Source organism: Sycon ciliatum, chromosome 3, assembly GCF_964019385.1.
Source record: "Sycon ciliatum chromosome 3, ocSycCili1.1, whole genome shotgun sequence".
NCBI classification, from domain to species: domain Eukaryota; kingdom Metazoa; phylum Porifera; class Calcarea; order Leucosolenida; family Sycettidae; genus Sycon; species Sycon ciliatum.
The window spans coordinates 4,178,473-4,202,342 of NC_088645.1; the positions used below are offsets into that span (position 1 = coordinate 4,178,473).

Below are 23,870 nucleotides of genomic sequence, written 5' to 3' on the forward strand. Positions count from 1 at the left end.
TAATTAATGTTGAAACGATCTCACCGGGTACTCGTTAGCTCGCTCGCCAGAAACTCGGCTCGTTTGTGCGGCCAGCTCGTTTGCACTAACGAACACCGTACCCCGTACTCCCTACACATGGCAGTACATGTCGACCAGGGCCTCGTAAACTATTTTACGACTCCCTGGTCGATCGAGAGTCCAGTCCCGCGCAAAGTGAAAATCACTCGCAGTTACAGTGACTGTATGCCTGCACGACACTTGAGTTGTTTCAGTTGTCGTTGCAGCTTTGGTAGACTCTACTGATGTCTTGTTCCGCATCTGCTGACCTGTCGCAGGCTATGCTTCGGTCACCTGTCCATTCGAGTGAAAGTTACGCTCAGTCGTTTGGAAGTTTTCTCCCGCGATGCAGCGAAGACCAGGGCTACTTGCAATCTTTGCAAAACGGTCTATTCTTACAAAGGCTGCTCAACGACGGCGCTGAAAAGATATCTTGACACCAAACAGCAGTCCGAGGTGAAGCAGCAGCAACCCCAAATACCAAAGATGATAATTTGAACCAGCTGAAAAAAATCGAACTTGGAAAAAATATGTTCAAAAAATCATATTTGCCACATCAATGAAGCTCGTTAGCTCGCTCGATAGCTTGCTCGTTAGTGGAACTGATCGCTCGTTTGTTATAGATACGCTCATCCATGCATATTCTTATTTCTCATATTATTCTGTGGCATTAAAATATGGTCTTTTAGGCCCAATTTTCAAAACATTTCCCACGCGGGAGGACCCCGCACCCCCCCCCCCCCCCACACACACCCACACTTTTGCCGCACCAATGTTAAACTGCTTCTGATGCCCCTGAGTATGAGTGGTCAGTATGACTGGTCAGTCTGGATGGTTAGTCTGACTGGTCAGTCTGGGTGGTTAGTCTGGGTGCTTAGTCTGGATGCTCAGGTGATGGGAGTATAACTGAACTTAATGTTTCACTCTTCCTGCAATTACCTCGCCGTTTCAACATGTTCCTCTATCAAATGTTTAGCATCTGTATTCTCACGAAATAATAGCCAAGTTCGTTTCCCAGGAGGTGGAGTCTCCTTGGGAGGAACTTCGGGGTCCATTGAAGGGTTCAGAATGTATCAAGCACCTACCTTTTCAATTAAAAATGCTTCAAAATGTATATGCTGTGCTCGAACCTTTGCTGGCAAGCTAAGCAAATGTGATGTCATCAGGTCTTCCTTGCTTCGGGAAATTCCAAAAAACATTTCCCACTCCACTCAATAATACTTGCGCACGGTTGTTCTTGTTGGATAGGTCTTCTGTTTCACCTACCATACTTTTGTTTAGCCATCGGAAACATGACCTGGATAATGAGACTGGAGTGCCTCTGTAACCAATCACTGCTGATCCCATACTATACCGGGATTCTAGATGACGACCAGGCTCTGAGCCCGTAGTATTACGTGGTCATATACATGGTGTGTTGATGAGAATCCACACGCGGTCCAATAATTATGTTTTTCACATTGCTTGGACACTTGATATTCATTGTTTAGCTCTTTTTCCAAGCTTACAGTCAGGACACCCTCACTTCAAATCAAGCAATGTACTCACAAAAGTGTTAAAAAATCTGTTACGCTCGATACGACCAAGGAGAATCAAGTGGGACAAAGGTTCTTAAGCTTGTCTCGAACTTTTTTTGAAGATTGGTGCGTCAGCTCATTATTTTCCTTCTTGCAATAGCTTTCCAGGAAGACTATACTATTTGGAGGAAAGATGCCCGAGTTACCGTCCATTAAGTGTGATGTGTGTTTTCAGTAAAAATGAACCGTTTCCCCTGGTTCTTAGAGCCCTGGCAGCAGTAGATGGGACGGTTTTAAATAGGAAATAGGTTAAAAACCGGAACGGACTCAATATTCACTTTCTCTCGTGGTATTTTGATTAGAAAACATAATATGTCACAGTGAGACTACCATGTGTTTTACTCCGAGCCAACACTTCATGGCTCTGCGATTACCAAAAGCACCATACCAAGCAGGTGAGTTTTGACCTGTTGCTTCGCACTGCAACTTGAGTTTTACCTCTTTCGAAACATCAACTTCTTGTCCCAGGTAAACAGCGGCTTGCCTCTCGCCATTAAAGCACCAATGAAAAGTAATGGAAGCACACACAAGGCCTATTGTTACTCTGTACTGGCCATCGTGGAGCGATAGCAATTACTTTAAAATGTCAGAACTCAGAGTGAATTTGACGTGCACTCTAATACCTTTCTGGTTTGGAGCCACCTCTGATTTGATGCGAACAATTGGGCAACTTGGAGGCAATGGACTAACACAAAGGAACGGCTCATACCGTTCCGGTATCGAACCATCCCCTCTACCCCACAGCAGTCAACGGATATAATAGCGTCATGTGCCACTGGGTGGCGTACATGTGAGAGGTGGAAAAGCAGAGTGATGTTAAGGTGATTGATGGTGACTGAATCGTTCCTGATTCCACTGTACATTTTTCAACCTGTGGCACATGGGCACTGTTGACCTCGCAGCACTTGAGTAGATGCGTTTTATCAGAAACCACTACGTCCGTTGATTGACCAGTCATCTTGAAACCAAACAAGCAACAAGAGCCTGTACAAACACACCAATACGGCCCAAGTCAGCATGATCATTGTTGAGTCGAGGTCGAGAATTTTTGAGCACTCTCTTCACCTGCCTAGGGATACATCATTAGCACAAATCGCCATTTTTACAACAATTTTTTAACATTTAACACATCAACTTCTCCAATGGCTTCCGCCACACGTCAACATAAACGATTTGATAGGTTATATAAATTCCAACTTCAAAGTATAACTAATAAGGGACGAGGGCGCAGAAGGAGAGGAAAATTTGAAAAAAGAAGGACACCAAAGAGCTGAGAAAGGAAGAAGAAAGAACAGGCATTGATGACAGTGGGGGTGAATCATGACCAACAATCTGAGACCAATATGATTGTACAGAACACACGCCAAAAGACCAAGGCAACCGCACCACATACAAATCACGCCCTGACGACCCGGACTCTTGTGTGCACCACATACCATAGATGTCACCCATCACACCAAACTCACACGTACACTAGACAAAGTATGACATCAAAATGCCAAACGCCTGCATAAATGCCAACACTGAGTGCAGCCAGTTTGAGGACGACACTGCCATCATTGCCGCTCATGAGAAATTTCTAGCCGCAGAAGAGCACCTCCAATCAGCTGTGACAACCGCGGCACAGTGGCTGAAGGATTGGCATCTCCTGGTCAACGAAAGTAAGACCACTGTCATCCACTTTCGCCACACCAACCGGCCACCTTCCAGACCACCATCAATCACACTCAACGATACCAACCTCACTGTAGCCTCAAGGCATCGCCACCTTGGCCTCCTCGTGCAGCAGAATCTATGCTGGAACTCGCATGTTGACTACATCATCACTAAAGAGACCAGGAAGATGTTCCTTCTCCTGCGACTACGCAATTCCTTAAACACTTCTGCTCTCTCCTCCATCTATCTAACCTACATCCGCCCTATTCTTGAGTATGCTTGCACTGTCCTCTCACCCCTCCCGCAACCCTGAACGACCGGCTTGAGCGCATCCAACGGCGCGCCGCTCGCCTCTGTTTGCATCTCCCCCTCTTTGAACACAGAACCCACTCCGTGCTGCTGCACCAACTCAAATGGCCATCACTCAGCAGCCGCCGTACCCTTTCCCATATCCTTCTTGCACATAGCCTGCATCATAGATACGCACCACCACACCTTCTTGCAATTCACCCACCCTGAACACAACCCATTCGCACGCTGTGTGACGAGATTTTATTATTATTATTATGAAACTCAATCTCGTAGCATGTGCACGCATTGCTAATGTGGGGAGCAACCCCAGAGATGAGGGCGATAACCAGCCATGGTAAAAGTACAAAAGAAAACAAGAAAACAGTGGAAAGAAAGGAACAGGGAGGAAAACAAAGCTCAGCCAATTAAGTGAGATAGCCGGAAATTACATTGTTTAGCTAAACACGCGTGAGTGATTTCAAAGCAAACATTCTACCACTTGTCATCTCTTCCGTATGTACTTGCTCACATTGCTCAGCACATATATAGCTCCATTGCGCTCAGCCTATGTGACAAACTCCCTATTGCCATCGCTACTGCCTCCGCAACCAGCTAAACTTTGATCTCTCTGTATCTGATCCCCGTGCCTGTAATTATTTTTCTCTTATTGGCCACAGGCCATCGTGAAAATAGAATATTTCAAACAACAGACTCCAGAAGACAAGAACCATGTATAATAAAACTTGACAGTAATAAGCGATCCTGACTTGTGTTACCGCTAAAAGTCGTATTAGAGGAGTAGATTGCAAAGCATCTTACTGGTTGTGCTCCACCATGTTAATGAGAGTGTGCAAGTCACTTGCCAGCAATAATGATCTCCTACAGCTGTGAGCCCTTGGGTGCCATCGCACTCTGTTGAGAAGTCTGTGGAAAAGCACAATGAATGTGTGCTGCCCAACTAGAGAATTGGCCAGACTTCAAGATGATACATGAATCGTTTTTGGGTCTTTTGTCCTCCCATATGCTTCAGCAATGATGTGCGGTACTATTCAGGTCTTACTGTATGTTGTCGGGAATTAGACATCTTCTTTAATTTAAAGGGGAAGTATACCCTAAAATCAAATTTTCACCAGTTGTAGTCTTCGGGGTGCTGAGTCGAATGGTCTGGGTCCGAGGAAGCTGAGACGCTCCCTTCCTCCTTTATTCCCAATCGAACTCGCGCACTTCCACCGAAACTGGGTGACTGTGGCCTGCTAGATAGGGATTCGTATGGAAAAAGTCACTAAAAACGCTGTTTCGTTCTTATAAAAGCGCGAATGATCGCGATTGGCCCATATGTTGTAGTCTTTTGGCCGCTGAGTCGACTGGTTTTGGTCCGAAAAGGCTGTCACTCGAGTTGAACCTTTGAACCAGGGAGTCGTAAAAGCCTCTTACGACTCCCTGCTTTGAACCTTTGAGTTGAATCTTGATGTGAAAATTGTACTCTGCAGGCATGTGACCGCTCACTCAACCGTGCATATAAATTGGTATACCAATTTGAGTGCCGACAATGCGGTAGTCGGTACGTTGGTAGGACTCTTCAACATCTGAACGCACGTATCAAGAAGCACGTCCCACTGCATATGCTGACTGGCTCGGCACTTGCTGGCTCGGCCCAAACGCGGCAGGCCACCGAAGAACCCTCGGCCACAGCCATCGTTAGCACAATTGCCGTCATCGGCAATAGTGCCTCCATTACCCGTATCGAGAGCCTTGGAGTCGGATAATGGGCATATTGTCACCACAACACAATGCACCATAACAACACAAGATAACACACCACAACAACATTCAGCTCAAGAACAAAGTGGACGCTGTGATGAGGTGATGCCCTCATCGCCGTCTTTGCCGTTGCCTCCCCCAGAACCGCCACCTACATCTATCATCAGCAGTGCTGGGGCTGAGTCTGTGGTGTCGGTGGCACGTGCATATATGAATGAGGCAAGCACTGAACGTGAACAACGAGAAAGAAGGCTGAAGGGAACGGAATTCAACAAAGAAAGTAACACAATCAACATCCATCAAGATCAAAGGAGGAGTCAACGAACAGAGGTTAAACAACATGAAGCGAGCCTGGGACCGATCGGTGTTGATGAGGAGAATGACACGGAGGGCGACACTGAGGACGAGTTGGGAGATGAGACGGAGGACGAGGTTGCGCTTGTTGGAGACGAAGAATCAGATGGTGAATGTGATCGTAAGAAGTCTGCCGTTTTTCTTCAGTTGTTGTCTCACCCTAAGTGTCTGCAGGTGTATGATGATTTTAGTTTTTCTGTTCTTTGTCGTGCACGGTATGCTAGTCAGTTGAAAGTGCTTGAGGCTGTTTGTATTCGTTTGCATAAGCCTGATCTTTGTAAGCAGAAGAAACATGTAGTTGCGTTAAAATTGTTTTCGTAGGTGCACAGCATGATTGTTTGTCTCACTACACAGTTTAGCGTTATAATTAGTTTCTCACCCGCCGTTGCACTTAGCTCTCACTTCACTTCTATTGTCTCACCTTCCCTCATTCTATTTTGGCGCTGTATTTTGTTCTCGTAACACATCATTGAATGTATATTTAATCATTGTTCAGCATGGTTACTCTTCAGTCACGACTTTCCACTGATGAATGTGACAAGAAAATTAATTCTGGTAATCTTTCATGACTTCGTTGTAGTGTGGCGATGACTGCAGAATTTGTTCTCTTTATTATTATTATTATTATTATTATTATTTTAACTGGTTTGAGGGTAAGAGACAAACGGGAAAAGTCTGAAGAAAAAATTGACTGTCACCACCAGGACTCGAACCATTATTATACGCACGTCCGCGTTTACGTCAACAGTAAGTCCACGTATTCGCATGTGCCAGAAGACAGGCAGAGTGAGCAGGGAGGAAAACAAAAATTAATAAAAGTAAAAAATAAAATTCACTGCTGTTGTTCTTAGTGTTATTTCTCTAACTTAGATTTTCTATAAAAGTTCAATTTTGTTTTTGTTTTCAGTGTCCTTTAGTACAACGAAGATTCCTGATGAGTGTTCTACGAAAACTTGTTTGAATCCCCTTTTTTCTCTACACAATTTCTTCACATTTTCATCGTTTTATTGCACATTGTCTCCACAGTTTTACAATACATTAATACAGTGTACACAAATGTCGATCCAGCTTGTATTACTGATTGCGGTTATCAAATTGTTGTCTCCTCGCCGTTTGTTCAAATAATAATAATAATAATAATAATAATAAAGATTTCTAATTTTCTTCTCTTTTTTCTTTCACCGCCCACGGCCGCACAAAGTCCTTGGCTACAAAAAAAATTAAAGTCTCTCCAAATCTCTCAAAACCAAACTTCAAACTCCTTTCCAAATTTTCGCCCAAGAGGGCATCTTCAGGGATATGTGACTCCTGTGAACAAAACAACAATATAACTACAGAAAAAGGTAATAACAATAACGTGGCAATATACCAGGAACATCATAACTAGTGCTAAAAATTGAGACTAACATTGAAGATCATGTCACATATTCAGAAACAAAAACAGAACCTACCCACAATATCGCACGCCAGGTAATAGCCTAAAAACAAATCATGACAAGGCTACAGAGGAGTTACGCCATCCTTATTAAATAATAATAATAATTTTTTTTAAAGAGGTCGGAGGCGGATAATACTTTAAAACGAAGGTAAGTTATGGGTCGCAAATATCCACGCAAACACACATCCAGTCATAATAAGGCACTTGTCATAAGTATCCGAACGTTTTCGGTCCCTTCTCATCAAGGATTATACAGGGAATGGCTCAAGCTGGAAAGACTAAAACTTATATAGCGTAAAGATAATTAGATAACAACACTCGTGACAAGGTGGAAAATTATCAAGTTTAGCACGACACAAAACTCGAAGGAAGATAATAATAGTGACAACAACATAGTGAGCAAATTAAGTTACATTGTTACCACCTCGACGAGGAGTAACACCAAACAATTGTAGCGACAACACATTTTCTTTCTGTACGCAAAGTTCAGGATCTAACTTACCTTTCCTTCGAGTTTTGTGTCGTGCTAAACTTGATAATTTTCCACCTTGTCACGAGTGTTGTTATCTAATTATCTTTACGCTATATAAGTTTTAGTCTTTCCAGCTTGAGCCATTCCCTGTATAATCCTTGATGAGAAGGGACCGAAAACGTTCGGATACTTATGACAAGTGCCTTATTATGACTGGATGTGTGTTTGCGTGGATATTTGCGACCCATAACTTACCTTCGTTTTAAAATAATAATAATAATAATATTTCTCTCTTTTTTCTTTCTTTTTTCTCAGTCTTCCTTATTACATTTTCTTCACATACAACAGCAGTACTCCCCATGGTCTTAAATGACCCGGGATGCTGCATAATACAAACACAAAACCAATAAAGCCACCCCCATATTAAAATTTTATTAAACTGGTTTTGAGGGAAAGAGACAAACGGGAAAAGTCTGAAGAAGAAATTGACTAAAGAAAGCGTCTGTATCTGTATCTGTCAGCGTCTGTATAAGCCTAATTTGTGTGTACAGAAAGATAGTATAATTGGGTTGAAATTGTTCAAGTAACGTGTCGTGTTTAGTGCGGCCAAGCTTGGCCGGTAATGTTCTAGGTGTAATGTACTGCTGTTATGTGTTATCACGTTGTCTTTCCTTCCTTTCTCCTTTGTTCATTTCTCGCTTTGATTGTTAAAATTCACACTTGTAAATTTCACTGCTGTTGTTCTTAGTGTTATTTTTCTAACTTGAATAAAGCACACAAATGTCGGTTCAGCTAGTTTTATTGATTGCGGTTATCAAATTATATTCTCCTCGCCGTGTGTTTAATTAAATAATGTTAGAATCAACTTGTAAAAACTCCAAGTCAATCCCCCATTGACACAAACCTCGTTTATTCAACATAATCATATCCTATCCTACTATCCAATAAAAACAGTTCATAAAAACAGTTCATAAAAACAGCTTTTTAGGATCGGACCCAGTCCGCATAACCAAGAGAGCTAGCTCCCTTGGCTGCTGTTGGAATATGCAAGAATGGGCCTTCCAGATAAGGTTTAACAAGGAGCAGTGGCCATAGTTATGAAATGAACACCGGTAACCATGGAGACAGACCACACTCTCATTATAGATACTGGTTATAAATAGACCGAATAAGGAAAATGATCTGATAGCCTATGAAGAGTAAAAGAAATTGAACCAATGACAACAAATACTCGTCCAGCACACGAGTTGTCATAGCAACACAAATAACAGCTGTCCACTAATTTTGTTGTTGGAGATTGAGTAGTAGTTTTTACTGGTTGATTCTAAATACAATAAATGCTCCGGCCATGGGTTTATGACCAATAAAAACTAATTAGAAAAACCTCGGGGGAGCTCGGTTTTTATAATAGTTTTTATTGGTCATAAACCCTCGGCCTCCTCATTTATTGTATACATAATAATACACAACAGAACAAGGACAATCAAGGCTTGTTTGCTGCTACTTGATTGTCCTTGTTGTTCTGTTGTGTATTACGCTCTGCCTTTGTGGTGTTGAGCACTGTCAGCACTCTAGGTACATCCTTCGGTATACATCATAATAATAATTTTTACAAGAGGTCGGAGGCGGATAATACTTTAATAACGAAGGTACTTGTTGGGTCGTAAGTATCCACGCAAACACACATCCAGTAAAAATAGGGCACTTGTCAAAGTATCCGAACGTTTTCGGTCCCTTCTCATCAAGGATTTACAGGGAATGGCTCAAGTTGGAAAGACTAAAACTTATATAGCGTAAAGATATGAGATAACAACACTCGTGAGAAGGTGGAAAATTATCAAGTTCAGCACGACACAAAACTCGAAGGAAATAATAATAGTGACAAGAACATATTGAGCAAATTAAGTTACATTGTTAACACCTCGACGAGGAGTAACACAAAACAATTGTAGCGACAACAAATTTTCTTTCTAGAATAATAGAACAGTTCGCGTACAAGGCAGCAAATGCTAACCTTTCCGCTTCTGTCTCTTTTGAGCTCTGCCACATGTGATGGTTGTGGGAAAAAGGAAAAGACAACACCCGAGAGAAATGAAAGTGCACAACCGGATAGAGGTGTGTATGGAGATGGGTGTAAGTAAGTAAACCATATTAGCTACACACATAGTAGCTACATATTAGCTACACGTATATTCAATGACATAATTAAAGACATATTCATAAATGACATATCTTCAATACCCATGAGCTACATTGTATATGATAATTATATCATTGTATCATCGTTCTAGCTCAATTTCTCCCCCCTGTCATAGTCCTGTTTATCATGTTCAGCATAAGCGAAGTTGTGGATCATGCTTACATGGTTGACTCCAACGCGTACATGCAAGTAATAAAAATGATAATATAAGTGTGTGTGTGTGTGTTTAGTTATTACATTTTTATGTGACGGCGTTCCACTGATGACAAATCATGAAACATTTAACTAATTCTGTGATGGACAAAGAGGAAAAGTGGATAATATTATCGCGGTTGGTGATGGACAATGATGGAATTTTAAAAACCTAGTTATTGTACAGCTCTGATCGGGAAGAAAACATTGTTCTAAATAACACAAATTAGGCCAGAGGACTAATATTTTTGAATTCCTTAAAAGTGAGAAATAACGCCTGTAACAAGGCTCTCATCCACTCCCTGACACTCTCCTATCTCAAATCACTGCCTGCATCTTTGCTTTCTGTGATGTACCTCTCTGTACTCTCATCTTGCCTGTCCAATTGCCTATCAAGCCTCCTGCAACACTCTGTTCACCTCTCTGTTGACTGTATTCCTTGTTGTTGGAACTTTTCACTCAGGAACAGGGTTCATTCATTTTTTTGTTTTAAATGGTTACCGCGAAGATCTTCAGTTATACTAACCAGGAAACCAAATGTGTTTCTCTTCCAGGTCCTACATCAGGATGGGTCTTACGTGAAAACGATTGGCCATGGTACTGTCGGTAGATCGTATGGTGTTGCAGCACTGTCTCTGCCCCAGCATGGTATTTGCTATGCTGTAACCGAAAACTCTGACTATTGTGTGAAAGTAAGTTAGTGCTTGTGTGGTGTTTGTTGCTGAGATTTCTCAGAATTCTAATCTGATGGTTGCTATGATTAGCACTAAAATGGACTTTGTCTCAGTTCTTGAAGCAGAGAAAGTAAATAGGTACTGAACAGATAGAATGCCATAATCGGTAACCAAGATATTGAGCAGCTGAGACATTCAATAAACTTGTGGGAGAACTGGATCTGTAAGGACCTTTCACATCTGCTGCAAAATGCGAAACGAAAGTTTGATTCGGCTCGTCCCCGTTTCGTTGAAAGCAGATTCAGGTTTCGCAAATCGTCCTGCAAATGTCCATGGCAACAACAAATATGGCTGGTAGCTTGGTGTACGCATGTTTACACACACACGTGCATGGATCATGGAATTAAGGGAAAAAATGTGTACCTGACAAAACATGTGTATCTGGGGAAAAAAGGTGTATCTGACGCATTTGGAGCATGCCACGAATGAAGAGGCTTCCTTTCGTGAAAACGAGCTCTCCGCAGGGACTCTGACGAATCCTCGAAGTCAGGTGACGAGTCAGCATTCGTTTCGTAACTGTATGTGTGGTGCGAAATGTCTCTTATATCTTTTCTAAAACTCCTTCTTTGCCCAACACAACACCAGCACAACATGACAACCTCTGGTGAAAAATATGTAGTACAGATAATACAAGTTGCCAGTGAAGAGAGAAAGAGAAGAACAAGAGGAAGAACAAAATGAACAGCACTTTTTCCAGGATAAGACACATAGAACAAGGCATGCAAAACGGTGGCAGAACTGCCAGTAATATCTCGTCGTGGCTGAAGCCGTTACTGCGGCCAGGTATCTTGGAGTGCTCCTCGACTCGGATCTGTCATGGACGGCCCATGTTGATCGCTGCACCGCCCAGAGGATCGGAGCACTATGGAGGTTGCGTCGCTGCTTGACTCATCAGAGCCGAGTTCTCTACTTTAAAGCGATCATCATGTCTGACCTGATGTACGGATCCAATGCGTTTTCCCCGCTTCTTACTGCCAACCAATTGGATCGGCTACAAGTCATGCAGAATCGGGCGGCAAGGGCGGTTTTCGGACTCTCGCATCACACCTCCGAGCGCACCCTCCTGCTGAAATTGGGCGCATACAGAGTATCCGAGATATGCAGGCAGATGTTCATCATTCTTGTCTGGAGGTCTCAGAATGGGCACGTAAGTTCTGATCTGCAAGCCCTCCTAGTTCCTTCGTCAGCTGGCCCAACTAGGTTGCACTCCACCATGGGTCTGCGCCAACTGCCAGTTTGCACTAGGTTTGGCAAGGGTTGCCTCGCTTTCCGGGGCGCCCGGCTGTGGAACACCTTACCCAGCAATATAGGTGCCGTCGCCACGCTCCGCCCGTTGCGAGCCAGCATGATCCCGCACACCCTTAGTACCTGGAGTACCAACCGTCCTGTTTGATGATCAGCTGGCTTAGTTTCTTTCCACCTCTATCCTTATTACATCCCTCTGCAATTTCATTAATTACTGCTTTCGCCATTCGCCACCTTTTCATTGGGAAGATCTGCCCGTTTGGTTTGCGAATTAATATAAACTCAACAGCAAGCAGCTAATGCAGCGACAGCCACCACGAAGTGCATGAAATAAATCTGGACATGAAGTGAAGAAAACAGCAACTCCAACAAAGAAACAAAACAAGATGATCAACGTGACTAACCAGAGGGTAAACGGCATTCGGCCGTTGAAAGTGTCTGCATTGCCATTCACCACCATCACTGTGCTCTGTGGCCGATCACACACATCCACTCCCTTGTCCAATACAGGGCACAAGAGGTTCCTTCAAGCATTGAAGTTTTATTCATTCTGACACGTGTTTTGGTCACTAAGACTTCATCAAAGAAGGTTGAGTTGTTGAATGACTTGAAAAGAAACACTCACCTAGTTTATACTGACTCTTCCATGACTGTATGTTCGTGAGCTAAACGATACACTCGCTCGAAGAGAGAGCCGATGGTGCAGTGTGGATAGGGAGAGCATGGGGTTGATGCCAGGTGAACTACTTGCATGACTGCTGTATCCGGCAGTAACTATCACCTCTTTGCAGACTTTCCTATAATTTCAGTACCTATCAACATGTTAACACCTTGTTTTCGCACTTCGAGTATTAAGCGCATGGTCTTTAGAGCACCCTCTCTCATTTCAAGCGACGGTATAGCATATTTTGCGGAGTGGAAGGTGCGATGGACATCTCGTGTACTCTAGATGGCAGTCGTGAGTCAGTCAAGTGAGAATTCAAGTCGGCAGGGAAATCGCGAGCTCTGATATAAGGAGCAACACGCAATTCCCCGAGTATCTCTGAAATCGCACCAACATCTTCTTCACAGTATAAAATAGGCGACTATTTTCTTATCCAGTCATTTAACAACTCAACATTCTCTAATGAGGCCTCAGTGCCCAAAACAACTGTAAGAAGGAATAAAACTTCACTGCTGGAAGGAACATGTTGTTGCTGCTGTGTGCAAGCGAGTGGATGTATGTGTTCGTTCACAGAGTGTAATAATGGTGGTAAATGTCAACGCAGCTATGTGACTATCACCAACAAAGACAAAGGCAATGACATCATCAGTCACAGCTCAAACACAGCCTGCAGCCTTGCAGGCGCTGGTTAAATGGATAACACAGAAAGCACACAAATAAATAACATAACAAGCAATCGTAGCATGGAAACAAATAAAATTCAAATAAACTACTTCAAAGAATGATGAAAAGTGAAACGACTAGCACTAAAATGAGAACAGAACTCAGAACAAGAACAATTTACGCCCAGTGGAAGCAGATAAGGATTGGTCCGGCCATGCCTAAAGTCATCATGGGTCATTTTTTTCACCACGGGGTAGAAAACAACGCTTTTACAGTCGAAATGGTTTATTGACCCAGTTATGTAAATGCCATTGAAGTCTGCAGAAGTCACATCTTGAACAGTCAGACGAGCATGTATGCACGACTGTTCAAACGCCGAGTTTGGGTAGACAGCCACTGCTGGCAGGGACATTTTGGCAGAACAAGCAAAAAACAGTAATTTCCCGGGTATGACGGGCTTCTCGAGTGCTCCAGACGCAGTCATGAGTCAGTTAAGTGTCATTCCAGTCGACGGAAGCGCGAGCTCCGACGTTGGGAGAATGCAGTTTCTTCACATATGTACCGCTAACTCAGTGTCGTGACATCTTAGCTCGACTTCCTACACACTCCTCAAAACATTTCTAACCACTCCTCAATTGCTCAAAGACTTCCAAACACTCTCTGACTAACGCTTTAATACTCGGGATCAGCTATCAGTTGATCGACGGTTTTTTCCATTATCGATGTGATGTTTCCAAGAAAATATGTCTGGGCCAAAAAGTTGGTCCGGCCATGGCTGGATCTTACGGACCAGTTCCGCCTGCCCTTCAATGGAAGCAGACTACGGATGACGCTGCATTGAGGTAAGAGGCATGACACACTCATGATAAATGGCACCACAACAAATACATTATCATAATATTAGTTTCTACACATATTGACATTGTATTGTCAGAAACAGTCAGAAGAATGCTGATAGCTCTAGTGACATCCAACATACGGATATTTAGCTCATCATCACGTGTATGAGTCAATTTCTGTAATGACCAACTATCACCTGCCAAATTTCTAATTTCATTCAAGTTGGATCTCTTTTTCACTGGTTGGGCTTACTTCACACTCTAGGGTGTACTCAGTGATATTCACAACATAGCAATGTACATAGACATCATCATCATCACCATCTATGCTTCAACAATGGCTGAGCAGGATGATGCCCTGCTCGCTGTCGAGAACCGACACCTATTAATCCAAACACGTCTAAGTTCAGATGCGCATCCCTTCTTACTTTATTTATAAAGGAAAATGAAACAGGCATGATGCTTAAAATAGCAATGGACCCATTGTCCCTAAAGTACCTGGGCCATTGGATTAGGGACTAGGGTGTTCACCCTGATCCATGCCATTGAGCGCCTCGCAGCATCAACTAACGTGGAAGAGCTGCGACGGGCACTTTTACTCTTCACTCACCTCTCCATTTTTCTGCCGTCATTGTCGAAAGTAGTCGCCCCACTGCGTGAGCTACTTCGGTTTGACACGACATGGGAATGGACCGAAGCACATGAGCCAGCTTTCACAGAGCTCAAACGCCTAGCTGCCTCAACCTCATGTCTCGCGTACTGCTACCCGTCTGCACCATTTATCGTCACAGCCGATGGCAGCAGCTAATGATTGACTACAGCACTGCTACAGTTCGACGACAATAAGTGGAATCCGGTCGCGTGCGCCTCACACACCATGACAGCAGCAGAGAAACCGGGTATCTCCATGTTGAAAACATCTACTGATCAGACTCATGCTCTATGATGTACAGGCGGAGTATGTTGCTGGCAAAAACATGGTTCTTGCTGACAACCTGCCCAGAGCTCCTCTTCCTGACACACCAGCAACCAAATCCAACCTACAGAGTGACTTGGAAGCCACCATCCTTGCTGTCCTGTCGTCTCTATGCAATCCTGCTGAGCAACATGCTCTCGTTACAGCCACTGCTGACGATCCAGTTCTGCAACAACTGATCCAGCATACCCTGCATGGCTGGCCGACCAAGGTCAACGTAGACCTGGAGGCCTACCGCAACGAATGTGGCTCGCTCACAGTTCACGACGGTCTGCTGTACCACGGATTTCGGATCGTAATTTCGGCATCCGTGCGCAAAGCTACGCCTGCAGCATTGCATGACGGTCACCAGGGCATAACAAAGTGCCTGGCCTGCGCCAAGCATCTTTTTTCGCCGCCACAGGCTCTGTCACCAACTGTGCTTCCCTCTTTGCCGTGGGAGAGAATAGGAGTCGACCTCTGTCATCATGACGGTCAGGAGTACCTCATTGCTGTCGACTACTTCTCCAGGTACATTCACGCTATCCCGCTACGAAAGACTATATCTAAAGCCGTCATCAAGGAGCATCACGAGCTGTTCGCCATCCATGGCACCCCTCATGTCTTGTTTCGGACAACGGTCCACAGTTCGCAAGTGCTGAATTGGTCACATTCGCAGCCCAAATTCAGCTCACCCATCGCACCAGTAGCCCGCACTACCCACAGAGCAATGGTGAAGCTGAGCGAGCTGTTTGAACCTTCAAGCGTCTCTTGAAGACCAACGCCCCTCGCAAGTGGTTACTCGCCAGCCGAGCTCCTGTTTGGTCATCTACTCCACCACCTCCCATGTTCAGCGGAATCCCTCGCTCCAAGTTGGCCTGATATTGCCAAGCTAAGAAAATTCGAGGTGAGGCAAAGGAGAAACAGCGTGAGACCTACGAATCATCACACGGAACGCAATCCCTGCCACCGTTGACCCAAGGAGACCCAGTCCAGGTACAAGATCTCGCTGCTGAAGCTCTAATTGCTGACCGCATCTCGGACAGATCCTATATTGCCACCACCGACAACTTGTCCGAGTACCACCACAATCGTCGTCACGGCAAGCTACTACCTGATGTGCATCCAACTACAACAGCGTAGTTGACTGCCACTGCACCTTCAGAACCTCGATCCGTTGATGTACAGTTCTAACCTACCTTGCGCAAATCAACATGTCTATCCCGGCCGCTGAACACACTCAACGTACTGTACAGTAGGAAATTTTCGGACGAAATTTTGTTCGTACGATTTCGTGCACGGCCTCTTTTGTACTAAAATTAATTCCATAGTAAAATTTGTTCCTGTGAAGTTATGTACAATATACATGTGTACCGCATGCAAACACGTGCATTTAGCATGCAGCACTGTACGAAAATAAAATCCGTCCGAAAGGTCGAAATTCGGCTTTGTCCGAAAATATTTCCGTCCGAAAAATTCCTGCTATACAGTATATACACATTACTCATGCTATGACCACTGCAGTTACTGACACTGATGATTGTCAACTGCATGTAGTAATGTTCTGTCTCTGCCCTATCTCGTCTAAATGTATATGACTATGTATTCTTCAAGTTGTTGCCTCTCTCTTCAAACATAAAAAGGGAGATGTTGTGTTTCCATTACAATTACCTACATGTATACATGGATAACACTCTCTACAGACTGCACTCTTAGGCCGCGGTCACACAAAACAAACCATTTCCAGCTTGCGCTGAAAGTGGCTTGTGCTGAATAAGCGGTTGGTCACATCGACAGAGATCCGCTGGATTTTTTTGTGAGCTGTAGAGGTTTTTTCTTCGCGGTCATTTTCGCATTTGACTTTCTGTTGAACTTGTACGTGTAAATCAGCAGAGTTTTGGTACTGTACTGGGAGAGGAGCTTCATTGCCACATTGTAATCAGGGTGCTTGTTTGACAGATTCAGGGAGGTTTGAGCTTGTAGTGCAGCCATGGATCCTGAAACTAGACTCCGTGCCGTTTTCTGCACCTTGCTCTGCACCGATATCATGATGCGCAAGCTCTTATCAAACAATACTCTCCCTTGTCTGACTTTGCTGAACCACATCGTGACTAGTAAAAAGCGCACAAGGAAAGACAAGGACAATAACAGACAGCAGGCAAAGAGAGAAGTTGGACGAACAACAAATCAAACACCGGATGCCTTAGTAACGATGCATCGATGGTAAAATGCGCTTTGGATTTGCAAAAGTTTGTTTTACCCGCCACTGCCCCAGAATGCCTGAAAGTGGCTTAATCCATTCAGCGCTCCATTTAGCGCTTTGAAAACGGATGACTGCTGAGAACGGATGAAACCGAAAATCCAGTAGTTCTGTAGCAACGCTGACATCAAAAAGCGCTTTTCTTCCGTTGAATGGCTGAATCGCGCTTGGTGTGACTGCGGTCTTATGAGTTGATTGTTGTACCTGATCCGTTCCGTGATCGGTTATCCCTATGCATTCCCGTACTGTGTACATATACGGATCCTGGTTGTTCATCTTTATCTTTACTTGTTCTATGTAAAAGGACTTTAGTTGTTGTCCGGGACTTATGGAGTGAAGTTGATAATTTATGGAGTACAGGATCTAAATTGATGTTCATGCAGGAACATTACAGATAGCACTACTAAAGACCAACTGACTCTCGCGCTAGGTCTCTTCACGCTTCATTTTCCGTAACTTGGACTTCAACACTCGACTCGGCAGGTTTCTGGCCTCTCCACAGTCTGTCCTCATGAGAGGGTCGCTCTAGAGCTTGTGCAGCACTAAAACTGAATAGAGTGCTTTCTCAGACCTGCTTGCTGAAGCCTACCCTATTTCCAAAGATACTAAAATTCGCATTCCCTCATTCAAGCTCACCTCGATGGACGGCATGCATCGATTTTTCTGCTTTCTAGTTCGGAAAGAAACGAATGAAACGGGAGCCTCAGTTCCACCTCTCGTCGACTGGTACATACAGGAGCGTAGCAGTGCTTCAGCATGACGATACAAGCCCAATCAAAACAACTCTAGCCAAAAAGCAAGCTCAGTCAAGCAAAATCGAACGTCTCAAACTCAAAAGGTCAGGAAGTTAGAGTGAGAAGGTCCACATGCCCCGTCTCGAACCCAGACAATCTTTGTGCAATTGATCTATTGCGGGTTCCCTGCTTCTTTCAAACAAAGAACTCGGCAAAACCAATGATGTCCTGTCACCAACCTATTAATCTGCACTCTTTTGTACCAAAAAAAGTTGATTGCTCAACCGAGGAACACACGCTTCTTCCTGAATTTGACACTTTGTATTTGTATTTGTATTTATGGATTCTACACAGGCCTTAGCCTAAATCGAGGGAGTCTCCGTCAACAGCTTATGAAGAAGCTGAGGAGAAAATAAATATAGGAAATAGAATGATACGGGGTGGTAGATATATAACATAGTGCTCTATGACGTCGATACCCTACGTGGAATGAAACCAGAGGGCTCATAACGGGTGATAGCAAAGTGTGTGCGGACAAGAGCGGTAAAACATTGTGGGCTGGATACAGTACAAATGGCAGCCGGGAGGGAGTTCCCTGTGGCAGTGGTGACAAAGAGAAAGGTGGCACGGGTGTGTGTGCTGGCTCTAGCAGGTGGGAGTACATGTTGGGGGGGGGGGGGCGCCTGGCGCTGTTTGACACTGAGTAGCCTAGGTCCTCGAAGGTCGTCATCTGGCTATTGATAAGGTGGTGGAGCTCAAGAAGGCACTGAATGTGTCTTTGCCATGCGAGGCTGGGTGACTGGAGGTGCGCGAAAAGTGAGGCTTTCGGCTCCATTTGAGGAGGGTACACGCCATACTGCCACAGGATCACACGTGCCACTCTTGCCTGTAGCCGTTCAAGGGTAGTAGCCTGAGCACTGGAGAGTTGAAATTGCCAGAGGGATGAGGCGTATTCAACCACAGGTCGGACATATCCAGTGTACAAGCATCTGGCTACGGCTGGGGTGATACGCTTGGTCATGTGGATCAGCAGGACCGCTCGCTGGCAAAACTTTGTCGTGATGGTGGAGATGTGGTTGGTGAATTCGAGGTTAGAGTCCAAGATGACTCCAAGATGTTGATGATTCGTTACATCAGACGCGTCATCAGACACGTCATCTCCATGCATTCTCAGGTGCGGAGTCGGATGAGTAGGGTGGGCACGTTCTTCACGACTTCTAGGAGAGAACTGCATGGTGCAAGACTTCGAAGGGTTGAAGCACCCTCCGACTGAATCAACCCGATGCAGAACGCCATCAGTGGCGGCCTGGACGGGGTGGACCATTTGTTGTTGGTTAGGTTCTCCGGCTGCTCTCCCAAGAGTTGTGTCATCGGCAAATGAAAGCACATCAGTAGTGACATCAGACGATATGGTGAGAGGCAGGGCATTAATGTAGAGAATGAAAAGAATGGGGCCAAGGTGAGATCCCTGGAGAACGCCTGCAGAAACTGGGTGGGTAGGCGACTTGGCAGAGAGAACTTTGACACAGAAGGAACGGTCTCTGAGGTAGTTGGTGAACCACGAAATGGCTTCAGGGGATATGATAGTAGCGAGCTGAGGGAGAAGAACTGTGTGAGGTACCTTGTCAAACGCTTTCGCGAAATCCAAGAATAGAGCTTGGTAGTCAGTGCGCTTGTCGAGTGCTTTAGCCACTCTTGAAGACAGGATTCTTTTCGAGGCGATTCAAACTTCAGCCAACTACGTCATTATCATGTGCTGAGTTGGTCAAAGAGCACACAAAAAGGGATTTCCCCCTAAAATGGCGAAGAGATCGATAAATTTGAATTTGCCGAGACAAGAATACGGCGCGCGATATCTCTGGATTCGTACATCGTCGCTCTTCGGCGATTGTTGCATTGGAAAGCTTAGAGTTTCCGCTACTGAATAGATCCTTCGATTGTTGAATTCATGATGGAGTTACGAAGGTTTTACGGATCGATCATGAATCGATCATATGTGATCGATTCGCGTACACACCGTACATAAAGGGTTAATCCGAACACTTCTGCTCAGTCCCGATTTTGCGTTGCAAACAGCCAAGGCAATCGCTCTTGAGTGAGTCGCAACAGTACCTGCAAGCGGGTGCAAAGGTTCCTGATCGATGTTGCAAACAGCCAACCATGGTAAAGCAATTGGCTTTGCAAACGGGAAAAGCAATTGTTCATGCTTGAGCGGCCATAGTATCAGCGACTGGGTGCAATGACTACTGCTTGGCATCGCAAACAGCCGACCAATAGTGTTTAATTCTAATCTCTGTTGGAACCCAGCTGAAAAGTCTGTCATACACGAGTTGTACTCGATTTTCATCTTATCAGAGGATGTCGTATACGTCCACATTTGTATATGTGCTTATGGGAGGAAAATCTGTGCGACGAAGAAGAACCAAACTTAGCAGGTTCACGCCTTGCCCATGTATATACTGAGTGAGTTCCACTGTATGTCTATCCAGACAGTCCAGATGATTGCAATTATAAATGTTGATACAGTCAATGTTTGCATTCCCGACACTGTCCTCCTGTTCAGTGCTGTACTTCTAACCAGGCATTCACCATTGACCTGAAGCTATTCCACTGATCCAGTCCGACACACTGTAGTTTTGACACACTGCATCAGTCGTATCGGCGTGTTCAGCACTAACACTGCTAACCTTGGTAGTCAGTTTGAATTTCACTTCCTGTCTTGTGAGGCGCATGTGCCATCCATTTTGGGGCTTTTTGACTTTTGCTGAGAGAGAAAGAGAGAAGCAAAGATTGAACCTTAAAAGTATTTTACTATTTATGGCAATGTCGCAGTGATGAGTGTGAGTTTGTGTAGAAGCATGTAGCCCTTTAGATGCAAGAGTGAACCCAGAGCGCAGAGGTGAAAGTGTTCACCACATTTTGGTACCAAAACCCGATCCTACGAACAAATATGGCGGATCCATCGGCTGGGCTACAAACCATGAAACCGCGCACGACGAGCCGTTTCAAAACCCTGGCAGAACTGGAAGTTGACTTAGACAAGGCCATCAGCAATGCAATTTCGGAGACCACGATTACCTCAGCGAGGCAGGTAATTATGGAATTTGACCAACATTTAAAGGGATCTGATGAGGCACTAGACAAGTACACGGAAACCCTGCTTTCGTTCAATCCTAAGAAGCAGGACGACAAAGATATGAAACAAAGGAAGTTGTCAGAACTTGATGACATGGAAGAGGATATCTGAAATGGGAAAATAATCAGTTACACTCAAGAGCCTAAATCTACAATTTGATGAAGTGCATGGGAAACAAAGAAAATACTCAAATGACACACTTGGAACCCACACACGGAATTTGGAGAACATGCTCACGGAACTGGTAGATCTAAATAAAGCAAAAATGTCTCAGGGCTCCAGCCAGACTCCTAGCAACTCCACTGGGGTTAGGTTACCGAAACTCGAGTTGCCAAAATTCAATGGCATTATTCTACAGTGGAATGAATTCTGCGACGTTTTTCAACATTCGGTGGATAAATCAAAAATCTCCAAGGCAGAAAAGATGAGCTACTTGAAAGGTTGTCTTACAGGCAGCGCAAGGGATGTTTTAGAGGGCATGCGGCTAGATGATGCAAATTACGATGGCGCGGTTCACATGTTGAAGGAGCGGTTTGGGAAGCAGGAACGCGTCGTCAATGCTCATTACAAATCGCTAATGGAAATTCCACCGGCAGAAAACAACACCACCGCACTAAGAAAACTCCACAAACAGATCGAAAGTCATTTGCGATCACTGGAGGCTGTCGGCGAAGATATGCAACAAAATATTTTCTTGTCCATTGTCATGGCAAAGCTGCCAGAAAGCGTAATTTTCAACTTGGTAATCACCCGCGGAAACAGTACCTGGATTGTCCATGCACTATGCAAAGCTCTGTTACGATATGTCGAAGCAAAGGAAACATGCACTGCACACGCCGACAGTAGGCTAGTTACAGACAACCCACACAGTATTGGCGGTTCAAGTGCCGAGCTACACACGTTCATCAGCAGAAGCTCTACTATCACACACAGAACAGCGGTCACAACCCCGATGCTTTTACTGCAAAGATACCCACTTTACAGATGAATGTACGAAGTGTGTGATGCTAGAGTAGAGGAAGGCAAAGACAGAAAACCGGTGCTTCGTCTGTCTTCGGTCGGGACACACCTCACGAAACTGCAACAATCCTCGACCTTGCTATCACTGTCGACGCGACACTCACCACAGATCCTTGTGCCCGGAGAAATTTGGAGGCAAAAGCACGAACACATTGAATGGAGATGCAAAACCATTAATTTTCAATCAAGATCTGCAAACACACGGTCCGAACCAGCAACACTTGCTGATTGCAAATTTGACAGCCTGAGCCAATGGAAATTCACACAGTGAGTGACACAGACCAATCAGCGGTGCTTATGCAGATGGCTTTAGCTGACCTCACAGATAACGACAGCAAGCGGTCTTGCCGAGTGCGAGTGTTTTTTGACACCGGCTCTACACGATCCTTTATCAGCAAGGCGACGCAGAACATCTTGAATGCCGACATCAATGGTGAAGATGCCCTGTCGATCCCTACGTTTGGTTCACAGAAGAGGGAGACCAAGGTCTTGAAACGGGTCCAAATCCAAGTGAAGACCATCGATGGCGGTAACGTCCCCATTACAGCAAACATCACCCCGAACATCAGTTCTACAATGAGGCGCCTGCCAATCGGTATGAGGAAACACCCCAGCCTGCAGCGAATGGTCTTAGCAGAACCCATTGCTGATCGACCAGAAGTCGTGACAATAGACATGCTCATTGGTAGTGACTACTACTACGATATCATTGGAAGCGACCATGTCAGATTCTCGGATGGCCTAGTTCTTCTGGACACCAAGCTTGGATTCGTTCTGACAGGTCGGGCTACCACGACCTGCAGATCTACCCCAAGTCCACGCCATGATGCTGACTGCAGCAGACGTATACAAGCATGACGACTACGACTTGAAGAAGTTCTGGTCCCTTGAAGAAATCGGTATTACCAGCATCACCAGCACTCTGCAGCCTGAAGATGCAGTGTTGAAGTCATTCAATGAGACGGTGAAGTTTGTCAACGGGGGGTATAGCTTTGAATGGCCGTAGAAAGATAGTGTGACTGACACATCTCTACCAGAGAATTACGAGCTTGCAAGTGGCCGGCTCCGCTGGCTTGTGTTGCGTCTGTCCAAGACCCCAGAAATCCTCGACAAATGCAACGACACCATTCAACGACAACTCAACAGTGGCATCATCGAGACAGTCAACATGACCGAGAACACTGACGCCTTGAAACACAACACTCCACACAACTGCGTAGTGAAGCCTGACAACACGACAACGAAGATTCGAGTTCTTTATGATGCGTCCGCCGAGACGAAATCCAACAACCACAGCCTGAATGATTGCCTCGAAAGCGGGCCAAGCTTGGTACCAGATATGTGTGGAATTCTGGTCAGATTTCATCCGAAACCGATCGGCATAACCAGTGATGTAGAGAAGGCATTTTGCAAGTCGGGCTGACGATGCCTGATCGAGACGCCACCCGATTTCTTTGGCTCAGAAATGTCCATCAACCAGTCTCCGAAGACAACATAGTAGTGTACCGATTCTGCCGCTTGCCATAAATTTGGTGTAGTGTCGAGTCCGTTCCTTCTCGCAGCCACGCTTAGTCATCACCTCCACATTCTTCAGCCTTTCAATCTTTCCTGATTTATTTCAATATTTGGCGTGACTCCTT

At 44.8% G+C, this 23,870-nt stretch overlaps 1 protein-coding gene across 4 annotated transcripts in view; it reads left to right on the forward strand.

Annotated features, from left to right (window-relative positions):
• LOC135811236 (RING finger protein nhl-1-like) overlaps positions 1–23,870 on the forward strand; it is a 243,889-nt gene that overhangs the window by 171,874 nt on the left and 48,145 nt on the right. For 3 of the 4 annotated variants that reach the window (XM_065324435.1, XM_065324434.1, XM_065324437.1), the window contains one exon: positions 10,535–10,672. The exons of the other annotated variant lie outside the window; for it this stretch is intronic. In XM_065324435.1, the coding sequence (XP_065180507.1) occupies positions 10,535–10,672 (138 nt within the window). The remainder of the gene's footprint in view (positions 1–10,534; positions 10,673–23,870) is intronic. 4 annotated transcript variants of the gene reach the window in all.